This window comes from Homalodisca vitripennis, chromosome 4 (assembly GCF_021130785.1).
Source record: "Homalodisca vitripennis isolate AUS2020 chromosome 4, UT_GWSS_2.1, whole genome shotgun sequence".
NCBI lineage: Eukaryota > Metazoa > Arthropoda > Insecta > Hemiptera > Cicadellidae > Homalodisca > Homalodisca vitripennis.
In genome coordinates this window covers 48,559,694-48,572,704 of record NC_060210.1, presented here as the reverse complement: position 1 = coordinate 48,572,704, position 13,011 = coordinate 48,559,694, and the positions used below count along the sequence as shown (strand labels likewise).

Below are 13,011 nucleotides of genomic sequence, written 5' to 3'. Positions count from 1 at the left end.
ATGTTGAGATGAAAGTTGAATGTATCACTAAACTTTTTAAAATGCTCTTCTACTGAATAAATTGATTATGGGTATTTCCAATTTTCTTTCGAAAGGGAAGTGTTGAGGAGAGCAATGTTTCCTGGCCTTAAGTCTCTTATTTTTTTTTAGTTCCCTCTAGATTTTCACTCCACTAATAAAGCCTGGTCGTAGTGGTCCGAGATAGTTGTATTGACCACGGTAACTGCGACACTTGGTAGATTAGAGATGATGTTGTCAATTGTCGACTGTGTTGAATGTGTCACACGCGTTGGAGTTTTGACTAACAATTCTAGGTCAAATGACCTTAACAAGTCGATAAATTTTTTGGTAGAAGGATGAATAGTGTCCATCGCATTGATGTTGAAATCACCCATTATGACATAATCCTGTTGATGACTAGGCAAATCCTTCAGTAAGGCTTCAAAATTTGTAAAAAAATTTTCCTCATTGCTAATGGGAGACCGATAGATTCAGATGGTGGTCAATTTTGATCTGTTTGAATTTAATTTTATCCCAACTGCTTCAAAATCTGTTACGATATTTTTGACGAGTGAAAATGGAGAAAAGGTATCATTTTTCTGAAAAAAATGCCGACTCTGACAGCTTGAAAAGTCGCCTCCTTTGAAAAGTTGTCGGCAATATGAATTAGCCAGTGTGAAATTTGGCATAGGTCGATTTTCTTGTCGTTAAAACCTTTCTCAGTTAAAACAAGTACATCTATTTTCATTTCTGCACACTTCATTTGAATTTTGTCAAGCTTGTTAGTGGAAGATCGGGCATTTTGGCGAAGCAGTCGGATTTTAATCTGATTGAGAAGTTTTGAATTTGTTTGTATTTGTTGGGTAACGTAATACCTGTGACTATGCTAAGTTGAAATTCCAAAACAACGAAAGACACATTTTTTAAAAGTATGTACGTATTTTTGTATTAATATGTTACTTTTAATCAGATAACCTAAACTAGATTATTTTGTTTCAGATGATCGAGAATTCTGCAGAATAAAATCTAGAAATCCGAACAATATTCATGACATGATGAGAAAAGAACTTGGCCGTGTTTTGATATTTAGTCTTCATCCTAGATGGAATCGCAAACTCATTTTCTTCTTAGAACATTTTACATTATAAGACCTTATGAGCTACACTTTACATTTCAGTCATTAAACGTGCTAATATGAAAATAAATCGATTCACTGTCATCTAAATCTTATTATACCAATGTTAATAGTTTCTTGCCCGAGAATATGTAGTGCAATATTATTAGTGTTATCATTCTATACAATTTGTAATTTAATGTTGTAGGCATGGACTATATACTTAACGATTGACATCGTTGATAGACACTAACGACTTCATTGATTGAATCATCGTATGGATTCTTATACTGAGTTTTCATTCGCTAATAATTCTACTGATTTTCAAATCAATCTTTCTGAAACTCTTGCTCCTTCTTCATCCAATTGGTTCCCCGGGCCGTCGTCCCCTTACACTCCCTTCAAGGCACTGATCATCGGCTTCGTCTTGAGTTGTGTGATCCTAGTGACAATAATCGGGAACATACTGGTCTGTGTGGCTGTCTGCTTGGTGCGCAAGCTGCGTCGTCCCTGCAACTACCTCCTGGTCTCCCTCGCCGTCTCCGACCTCTGTGTCGCCATCCTCGTCATGCCCATGGCGCTCTTGTATGAGATCCTCGGCCGCTGGAACTTCGGCCCCATTGTCTGTGATGTCTGGGTATCATTTGACGTCCTCTCTTGCACAGCTTCCATCCTGAACCTCTGCATGATCAGCGTGGATCGCTATTATGCGATCACTAAACCTCTGGAATACGGTGTCAAGCGCACACCAAGAAGAATGATTGCGTGCGTGTCCATGGTTTGGCTGGGAGCCGCCTGCATAAGCCTCCCACCCCTTCTTATTCTAGGGAACAGGTAATCTTAAAACTTTCTTTTTAGCTTTAAATGTACAAAAGTTATTTAAAATGTATACAATTAATTTTTACTTTAATACTCGTAAGTACTTTAATCTTTGTTATTTTAGTGTTGCTAATTAAATAGTGAAACTGAAACAAAGTTTCTCAACTACTGTGAGGCGATTCATAATGAAGTAATTTTGTTGTAACTAAAGGAACAAAAATAAAACACAAAATAAAACATGAAGTGTTTAAACGTTTTCACTCATGCAGTAAACACAATGAAGGTGCTATATCAATTATTAGAAAGAAACGAAACCATAAAGTCTCAAATACTTCAGTGTAATCACATTAAAACAGCACCAAATTGAATAAAACGTTAGGCAACGCAGAGTGTGGTAAAGAAAGTGAGTATTCGATTACCAGGTCAGCCAATCCGCGAGGGAATTGTAAGGTTTCTCCTTAACTCTAGGTAAATGACGAATGGCTCCCTCAGGATGTAACCAAAGGAGGGGTTCAATATCTCTAACTTCTTGCTGAATCATGCGAGGGTTTAATTATCTACATTAAAACTATTGTTTATTATATATAGTACACAGTGAATTCTGCACTACTTTGTGCTAGTATTTCTATATTTTCATAAAAAAATTAAACAGTAATAAGTTATTTCATATTGCCATGTGACAAAAATAACCTTGATTGGAAAGTCCTTTTTAAAAGTTTAAATTACTAAATTAAAAAGAAAATATTACGCTCCTTTCATATGATAAATGTAAATATTTCAGTAATTTCAACTTGAAATGAAGAGTGCTTATTAATGTAACTATCACCAAGGAAACTTACAAGTAACATAAGTGGTTAAGCTGCAAGGTCACGGGTGCATAATTGAACAAGTATATCCGTACCAAAACGCTTAGTATATTCAATTTAAAACATTATTATGACAAACGTCTTTTAAAGAGTAAGTAAAGTTAATAGATTTCAAAGATTAGTGTTATTAAAGTAGTGCAGGAAGTGATTTCAGTTTAATAATTTATCCCTTAGTTTAATGCATTTTTTTAAATCAGATATAATATTAGTGACATTTTAATTACTTAAACTGTTAATGTGTTTTTACATTCGGGAAATAATATTGATCAATCAATAAAACGTGACAACACAGCTTAACCTAAAAACAATATTATATAACTGAAAAATAATATCTCTTATTAAGATAAGAGGTATTATTTTTTAAGCACATTGTTATTATTTATTTTTTAACAAGTTCTAACATTCAATAATATTTTATGATGCCAAACAATGTTATAATCACTAAAATACTTAGTATTTAGATGCAGCAATAAACATATTTACTAATCGAAATAAGACTTACAACTTATCATTGTATTACTTTTGATTTATTTATTAATTAGAATTTAATTTTGATATCTTCTTGTAGGCTTAAAGAAAAAAAAAATACTTATTACAATAGAATAACGACCTGATTGAAGATACGCGGTGCATGTAATACATATTATAAACCTTAATGATTTTAATGTGGGAATGTAAAAAACTTCTAGAACCAATTTTATATGAATTGAATGATAATATTTTGTTTAGGTACGAAGGAGGCGAGCACTGCTTAGTATGCCAAGACTTCGGATATCAAATATACGCTACATTACTCTCCTTCTACATACCTTTAGCGGTGATGATCTTCGTTTACTACAAGATATTCCGTGCGGCGAGGAAAATAGTTCTGGAGGAGAGGAGAGCTCAAAGTCATCTGGAGACCTCACATTGTTACCTGGAAATCAGGTAAACTTATGTATAGCGTATAAGCAATTGTCTTTAGAAAAAAGTACTCTCGTCTTGTGCATAAAATAAGAGAAACATTCAATCTGAATAATATGAAAAATTTAATATTAACATACTAATGTTTATATTTATTGATTATATATATATATATATATATATATATATATATATATACACCACAATTTTGATGCATACAAAGCGTGGCTGAACCAAATCAGATCATAAAGCATTTACAACAAAATTGTGTACAAAATGGTTTTTCATCCTAGGATTCCGAATATCCATCCTTGTTTTAAATTGATATTTATACATAACATAAGTGCAAATTTTGGTCATCGTAAATTCCACCGTAAACCTTTAATTTGTAGTGTCATACATAAAACGAATTTGGCATGCAGATCCGTTTACGTGGTTCCAAACCTGATTAATGATTATTAGTTATCCTTGTTATTTTTGTCCTATAGAATTGTTTTATTATTTTGGCTGAAATTCTTTAACTAAAAGTGTTTTGTTTTATCGTGTTTAATATTGTTTTTAAACCTCTGTCCCATTGTCCAGAAACTACACTTAGGATAAATATTTATCAGGTAGAACTTGTAATCCAAATCTTGAATAAAACTTATCTAACCATAACATCTCTAAAATATTTGTTTAGTAATATTTTAAACACGATAGCGTTTCGTTAAAGATGCGTTGAGAACTAAGAGCGTAATCGTAAGGCTACTTGTACATAAATATACACTCGTAAGGAATGTTTAAATTTACGCTCTTTAAAATTTAGATTAAAAAGGTAACTAAATCCTCATACACACAGTTTGTAAATGCGGTTTTGTAAAGCGTACTAATAAAAATTGAAAAAATGTAATATTTAAATAGACTTGGAAAATGTTAAGTAATAGTTACAAACATAATACAACACATAATAAAACAATGTGCCGTGTGACTGGAAATCCAACTTCATACATCAAAGGCAAAGCACTCACTCACTCAATAACTCAACCTCCTGATATCTCATAAAGTTATAAAATGCCACATTTATGCTTCATGGATTGAATAAAGAAACTAAAACAGTTATGATCAATCAACCGATGGGGTTGAAAAGGGGCTTCTTTAGTAGCACTATGCTTTGTCTTTCAAATTTCCGATAACCTAGAAAAATAAAATTGAAAGACACACACAAGATTCAGGACCTAATTAGAAATAAAAACTATTTTCATGATAATCAACCACGTATAGGGGTTGAAATGGGGTTGCAACCTAAGAAAATGTATATTTTTGGTTTTGAACGTAGCAGTTTCGTACAGCGATGAAATTGTAAGAACACTGTCCTTATAATCTAATTACACAGAGTAAACGTTTCTCATGAATACCAACAACCCATTCATACTGATATAGGTTAAAAATCGTAGATGACTATTTCCTAAATAATTAAAATTCGACAAAAGAATTGTGAAAAACATTCGAAAATTAGGTTTTCAACACACTACCTCCACCGGAAACACCTTATACCGGAATTAAATTAGAATGGCTGGAAGTAAACGCTATTTAACTGGGGAAAACATTTCTGAACTATCTATGTCTATATGTTATTTATTGGGGAAAAAATGCAAACATTTCTATGACACTGGAAAAACACAAGGAACGCAAAAAGATTGTAACGACCAGTGAGACACTAATTGACCGAGAATGATTTTAGGCCGTTATAACGGTGCATTTTCTTGTTCGAGGTAACAAGACACACGTTACTATGGCACTTATTACGTCTATCAGTCCCATGTATATACATATAGTTTTCATTATATGTAGAACAACATAAAAACTCTACTGAGGTACCGGAAAATCTATCAGAACATCACCAAAGTATTTTTCTCTACTTCAGCAGATTTCAGGAAGGATATTTTAACTTATATTTTGAAGAACCACAATAAAGACAAGATGTATAAAGTATTAATAGAATGAAACGATATTATACATGGCATAATGTTATTTGAAGTATCCTTACGAGAGATATTTAAGAAAAAGGAAACAAATAACTTTCATAGGGGTTGTAAATTAAACAGTACCAAACAAGGTTTTAATGCCCTGAATCTTAAATGGTGCGTTATAATGTAACTGTCGTAGTTTGGATTATCTTCAGAACTGTCTTTCTCATGAATGTTTAACCTTCGTATAGTATCATTTGAAAAGGCAATATAAACCTACATTTATTACTGATATTAATAACTAGAATCAATAAAACTAATTCACTAAGCAAATTCCGTTGCGAAATTGTTTGCTCATACGCATTCCAATCGTTTCCATAGACATTCTAATTTATTTCAAACGCGTTAAATTTCTTATTCAATTGGCATTCGCAATGGGAATAAATAAGTCGCAAGGCGAAACGACGTGGGTTGGTGGCTTAGATTTGAGCAACCATGCTTTTCACACGGACATTATACGTGGCATGTTCTGGCATGCGCAAACCATCAAGATTAGTTACTTGTAGCACAGACTGACTTACAAAAAATATGTAACACTAAATTGCTCTTTAAACTTAACATTGATTTTCATAATTTAATCTTTCGACTTTAAGATAAAGAAATATATTAATCTTCTTATTTCACATTTAATTTTTATATATAAAACAAAGAATAAGTCATTTACTTCAATGTAATACATTGAACTGAAAAAATGAATAATTGGAGATTTTTATTTTTATTGGCATTGATCTTCTCTATTCTTTTTTCTGTCATATGGCAGATCAACGTTTACTGGGTCAGTTAGTTTATATAGAACATATTTCAAAACGAAGATAAATGCTTATACGTGAGTGCCACTATTGTTTCCATATGATCAAAGAGGAATATTTATCAATGGTATTTAATAAGCGTTGCCACACACGAATAAGTTGAAACATATGGTACAGATTACCCATAGATGATTCTTTTTGTAGCGTTAAGAACGGCGGGGGTCCGCCGGAAGCCAAGCTGGCTCCCAATGTGTCAACAGGAAGTTCACCAGCAGTCTCCACTCCGGCTACTTCCGGGAAGCAGCACCATCGACCGAGCACTACCAGCACTAACACTACGGTAAATGTTAGTGTATTTCATGTGATTTATCGCTTAAATTTTTTTGAGTTTAGTTTAGTAGGCCTATATTATATTATACTTTTTTAGAAAAGAAAAAAACAGTGATTGCATGGAATTTGTCCTCAGAATTTTGCAATTATAGGCTATATCATATTACATATTCAATTAAATATCAAAATTGAACCAAAATAGACTTAAAATGTATATTAATTACTTTAAATTAAGTATAATACATAACAGAATTATCAAAATAATAATTACTATTTTGCTTTTTACTAACACTTGAATGTTTTCATCATATTTACATTATGAAAACTCCAATTGAGTATTGTAAATCGTAGTTTTTTACATTTATAACTTAAAATTTACGATATCAATAAAATTAAGTTAATTTTAAACCCTATCAAGTTTGTACTTGAAGATAACAAAAAGAAAAAAGCAAAGATATAATACAGAAAGAATTAATAAAAGTTGTAAAACTGATAAGTACCATTGCCTTATGTTGCACAGTGTATTACTCTGTATCAGTTCAACAGTGTTTACCTTGTAGATGTTACAGTGCAGCGGTGGCCAGAACCACTCAGGTGTTGTACCCGTCACGCCTAGCAACTCTAGATGTTTCGCACCTCGCCGTAGCAACGAGTCTCAATGCCCAATGCTCCAAAGCGCCTCTAAAACTGTCCGAAATAAGCTTCGGGTAAGAAAATACGTCAATCCGTTGATTTTTTAAAATGCTTAAACATGTTATATATACTAAAAAATAACATAGTGATAGCGACTTATATTTTACTCATAGGTAATATTATCAATTAAATGTGTAGTTGTAAAGAATAAGATAAGCCTTCATGCTTCAAAATTTACGTCAGAGCTAATTATAACAAACGCAATTATATATAAAATAGTGGAGTGTTTCTGTATAATTGGATATACGATCACGGAATTTGTTTCATACTTCGGAAGTTTGTTTAGAATTTGTACGATTTCCATCAAGTATCGAATTTCATAGTTACCAACCTTGATGCCCAGTTGGATATACTAAATGGAAAACATAATTTTGTTTAAAACAAATTAAAATGTAAATAATAAACTTGTGTACCTGCTCATTTATGATTGTTATTTATCACCATACTATTTTAGACCCATGATTAAAGTATGTCAATTTATTTACTTGACAAATTTTGGAGTTAACTGCAATTAATAATTTAGAAACCAGATTACTTAATACATTAATAATTACTATTAAATGTATTGACTATCTAGAGTTTATTTAAAGCGAGAATTTTGTTTTTAAAGACTGAAATGATAGTGAAAAAAAACTGTTGTTTTACCAATAAGCTAGACACTGAATAGCGTTACTCTTCAATGCGTCAAAATTTTAGTGAACGGCCGGACACATTCTGCAATACGATTTTAATCCAATTACAAATCATTATAATGTGAACATTTTTATTTTAATCCAAGTTAATTTTGAAAATATTGTTGGATTCTATTAACAAAGATTAACAAGATAGCAGTATGCACGTTACGTATCAGGTAACAGTGTTTGCTGAGGTTGGATGGAAACTTTCAAATTTAAAGCTCTTTTCACGCTAGAGATGTCTTCCGAATAAATCAAGTGACGAAAAAATATAAATAAACTTATGCATCTCCTTCGCGAGGCAAAAGAATATCAGTTTTGGCCTTCAATGATGTTTATTTAAATTCCAAGCTAGTGTATCCTACACTTACTTGACCGAAACAATGCACTGAAACGTCTTCTCACCGAATTTTAACATAGACTGTCCATACATTTTCTTTTTACTGTAATAATAAATGTCACATATTGAAATTTTCAATGAATGGATTTACTGTGTTTAAATATTATTTATCCTGGTATATTGTCGTTACTATCATGGTTACAAAAAAACCAATTTAAAGATTTTCGGTAATGCTTAGCCACGATTCATGGAGCCACATGCGCCACTATCGAACTCAGTGTTGCTGTCTGAGAGGTCCAAAAAACGTCGGTGACAACACTTCGATGTCAAATTATAAATCGTAATCTCGTATAGATTTACACACACATGTCGCGTAGCTGTATTTTCAGAGTTTGCATGCCAAATTTAAAGTTTGTTTCTATTTTTATTCTGATATAAAGAATATGTTTTACGCTATTATTCGCTAACGCTCAGCAAAGTCCCATGAATTGACATACACCATTACTAACCTCAGTGTTTCTCATACTTACATAAAAGAAGCTTTACGCAATATTTCAATTATATATAGTCCAGTTCGTGCAGACAGACAAACATAGATGTACGTTATGTAGCCTCTCAAGAGATAGGCATCTCTAACGTTCTGCTGTTGACAACATTTTTGATATTTAATGAGTTTTTATGGTTATTTATTTGCACAAAATCCTAAATAATGTAAAAAATGTGCAATAAGGGCTGTATACATATTCCAGGGAGCAGCTCGGAGACAGCGGCGTGGTGGTGTCGGGGAGGGTGAGCATGCCAGCAACGGGTCCTCAGTCGCCCACACCAAGAAGTTGCGGTTCCAGCTGGCCAAGGAGCGCAAGGCATCGACCACTCTGGGAATCATTATGAGCGCATTCACAATCTGTTGGTTACCCTTCTTCGTGCTGGCCCTGGTGAGGCCTTTCCTCTCCGACCCTGACAGCATTCCTTCCTCACTCTCGAGCCTCTTCCTCTGGCTGGGGTATGCCAACTCACTCCTCAACCCCGTCATATACGCCACACTCAATCGGGATTTCCGGAGACCCTTCCAACAGATTCTGTACTTCCGGTGCGGCTCCTTGAACCACATGATGCGAGAGGAGTTCTACCAGTCGCAGTACGGGGACCCCGAGCCCCAGCACCAGTACTGTGTCGTGGGAGGCAGTCCCGAGCGGGTGACAGAGCACCAGCTCACAGACGAGGTCGGCCAAGAGGACAAGAAGGGAGTCGAGTCGTTCCTATGATGTAGAGCGCCGGAAACGTTCGGTGTCATTATAAGACATTGAATCTGTGTTAAAACAGATAATTAACACAAAAATGACATTTTGCATTTGGCCATCGCCAGGCATACATGTGATATCACTCCATTGACACAACCTCAATGTTAAGTTTTTAATTAATGTAAAGGATGGCCTAAAGGGAACTTTAGTTTCTTTTCCCCTTTAAGGTATTTTCTCTATAGAATGTATATTCAGTGTAACTTGTAAAACATGGCGCATTCTCAAAAAGCTCTCACAATGTTTTGTATGTAATACATAAGTTAATTAAGTGTTAGATATGAATAATTTTACGGCTGTCATATGTCTCTGACATATGTTATGGACTATTTAGTATGATAAATATATTGTTCAATATACACAATCCTGATTAGCACCTCAAGCAGACAAAAGAATTGATCTATTGTAAAGTTTCTATTCCAATGCCCAACACGTTTTTGAATAATAATTGATTTTATGTGTTCTGACTAAATATGCATATGAGATCTTGGCAACCATCTCGAATACGTACTATTAATAAAAATGGCGTTATTAGTCTACACTCAAACTTCTTGCGTATTTTTTTAACTGTCTTTAATGCGTATTGTAGGACATGTTTATGAATTGTACATTTTTACATCCTTTATACGAATTAAATTTTGAAACATTACTAAAATTATATTTTTCCTTTCAAATTAAACTGTAATGTCAGGAGCTATAAATTAAAATCTGTTAAAAAATAACTTTAAACGGACCCTTGCAATAATATTTTTACAATCAATAAAACTCTACACGATGCCAATAATACTTTAAACGTTTTTTATTATTGAAATGTTATTGATAGTAAACCATGTTTGTATCAGAAATCTCTCGCGTTGGTTTCAATATAACATAATGCTATATTATTGCCAACATACATTCCTTCTTTTAGAGAGTTGACGCTGTAGTCATGTATTATTGTAATAAACCTCAATAAGTAATTTTAAAATTTTTATTAATAAAATGTATAGTGGTCTCATCCAATCATCATTTATAAACAAAGAAATGATTAATTTTCGACAATTGTAAATACAAAATGATAGAATCTTTCTATGAATTCCTTAAATGCTCGTTAGATCTACAGTTTAAAAAGTATGACAAATTTTTAAACACTTAATATTACTCTTATTGTATTAATTTTTGTAATACTTTATATAACTTGAAGTATATACGCAAAATATTACTTTAATGTTTCAATATACTATGAAATAGCATAAAAATGTCGTTCTAGTCCATCTGTTAGTTATACAATATTTAAGATGTTTAATGTATATTTGTATGATCTGCAACATGTGTGTTATAATAAGATGTTGCGTGTTTATTTATTTTTATCGTTATTTACCTATTTATTTGTACTGTTTCGATAGCTTGTGTTTTGTGTACGTTTATTGGTCTATTTTTAGTATTGAATAAACCAAAGAAGGAATGCTGCATATAATATAATTCCAAGTTACTTGATAATAAATCACTGTTTCATTATGGAACCATAATTTTCATTTTGAGAGTAAGATATATCAATTTGTAAAAAGTCAACTAAATTTAAAGTACTTACGTGTATTATGGTATATTATTAAGCCTTATTCTAAAATTACAGCAAAAAACTTGAATTTATTATATTTTACTACTACGTAAGTTATAATTGAGTAAAATTTATATAGCAAAATTTTGATTTAATATTTCATTTCATAGGATTTGAATTTCTTAAAAATAAAATTTTGGTGACATTATAGGGTATAACAGTGTATGATAAATTAGGTGTTATAAGTCAATTACTAGGAAGTTGAGATGTGATTAAATGTTCTCAATTTTGCCACATTATCAGATTTCAAGAGAAAGTAATTTAAAATACATAAATAGTTGTTAATTATTTCTACTTTTTGCTGTCATCTGCATAAAACTTAAAAAAACAAGGTTTGGTCTTTTATACTATAAATATTATTTAATACTTTGAACACGTATTACCTAGAAAATGTAGAAACATAAAATATGTAATATAAGTAGGATAAAATGTAGATTTTGTAAACCTGTAAAATGTGATTATATGCCTAGTCAAATGTAATCAATGAGATTTATGATTTATATAAATGTAAAAATATGGATGTAAAATTATTCTACCGTCTTTTAGATATACTAAATGAAATGTTAAAGTAAATTTTCATTCTCAGTGGATTATTTAAAACAAGGGATGAGGTGTTAGGTTTGTAAATTGAATTTAAAAATTTAAATTTAAACTGTATAATATTCAGAGCTAATAATTAATATTCTCTTTTTCTTTTTCGCTGAGCCCAATAGGATACACATAGTTCAATTCAAATATTCATTTGCATCAAAGTTTAAAAGGAAAAACGCTAGGTTTTGAAGAGTTTATTCTTTTGGTAATTGTATTTTAAACTGTGAAGCATATTATATAAATCACTTAATTACATATACGCTGATCATTTATCCAGGAAAATCTACAATAACTTTTCATTTATGTAGATAATTTTGTATGCACACTATTAAAGGAATAATTTTTATTATCTTTAGGGTGTCGCCAAAATGTTGAGTTGACTATGCGTGTTTGGTTTTACTCGCGATCGAGTGTAAGAAGTACAGTACTTCACTTCATATAAAGCCTTCAATAATTTAGGCACTAGCCTTCCTTTGTTTGGATTAGACTTCCTGTCTATGATATTTACAATGCCATAGTAGATATTGATTTTTTCGACGAATAAAAATATATAAACGTAGGACTAAGAAGCCTACTGCTGTTAAAAGGTGCCTATTTTCGGCCGCTTGAATTTGTTCACGGTGCCACAATTCGGGTTTATCCTTATGCCCAGATAAAAAATTATATAATTATACAGGAAATTGCTCAAAACGCGTGTACTTTCAGCTATTGTGTTCTACTTTTGGTCTAAAGTATTTCCAATGGCAGTTGGGTTTTGCTTGTTGTTTCAAAGAAGAAAATATACATGCATACATATATACTCAGAATAAATGCAACATTTCAAAATATTCGTCCATAAAGTTTGCGTAATAGAAGTTTTGTCTCTTTTTCGAATTATAGACAGGGTAAAAGATGGATCGTGTCTTGGGCATGTCAGTATGTATGTCCCCCATTTTCGCTTGTGTTAAATGCATATCACAATGTTAAGAAAGATTAAAGGTTTGGAGTAGCTTATAATATGAAAACATTAATAGATTTGTTCATTAACCCTT

The 13,011-nt window shown here is 32.1% G+C and overlaps 1 protein-coding gene across 3 annotated transcripts in view; it reads left to right on the top strand.

The window, feature by feature from the left end:
* Positions 1–11,131, top strand: part of LOC124359294 (5-hydroxytryptamine receptor 1) — a 411,266-nt gene extending 400,135 nt beyond the window's left edge. The window contains exons 5-9 of one of the 3 annotated variants that reach the window (XM_046811921.1): positions 1,000–1,948; positions 3,529–3,726; positions 6,662–6,797; positions 7,357–7,494; positions 9,244–11,131. In XM_046811921.1, coding sequence (XP_046667877.1) covers positions 1,392–1,948; positions 3,529–3,726; positions 6,662–6,797; positions 7,357–7,494; positions 9,244–9,759 — 1,545 coding nt within the window. In that variant the 5' untranslated portion in view covers positions 1,000–1,391 and the 3' untranslated portion in view covers positions 9,760–11,131. Of the gene's footprint in view, positions 1–942; positions 1,949–3,528; positions 3,727–6,661; positions 6,804–7,356; positions 7,495–9,243 lie in introns of those variants that run through there. The other 2 variants (XM_046811919.1, XM_046811920.1) reach the window with 2 other exon arrangements.
* Positions 11,132–13,011: the final 1,880 nt, after the last annotated feature.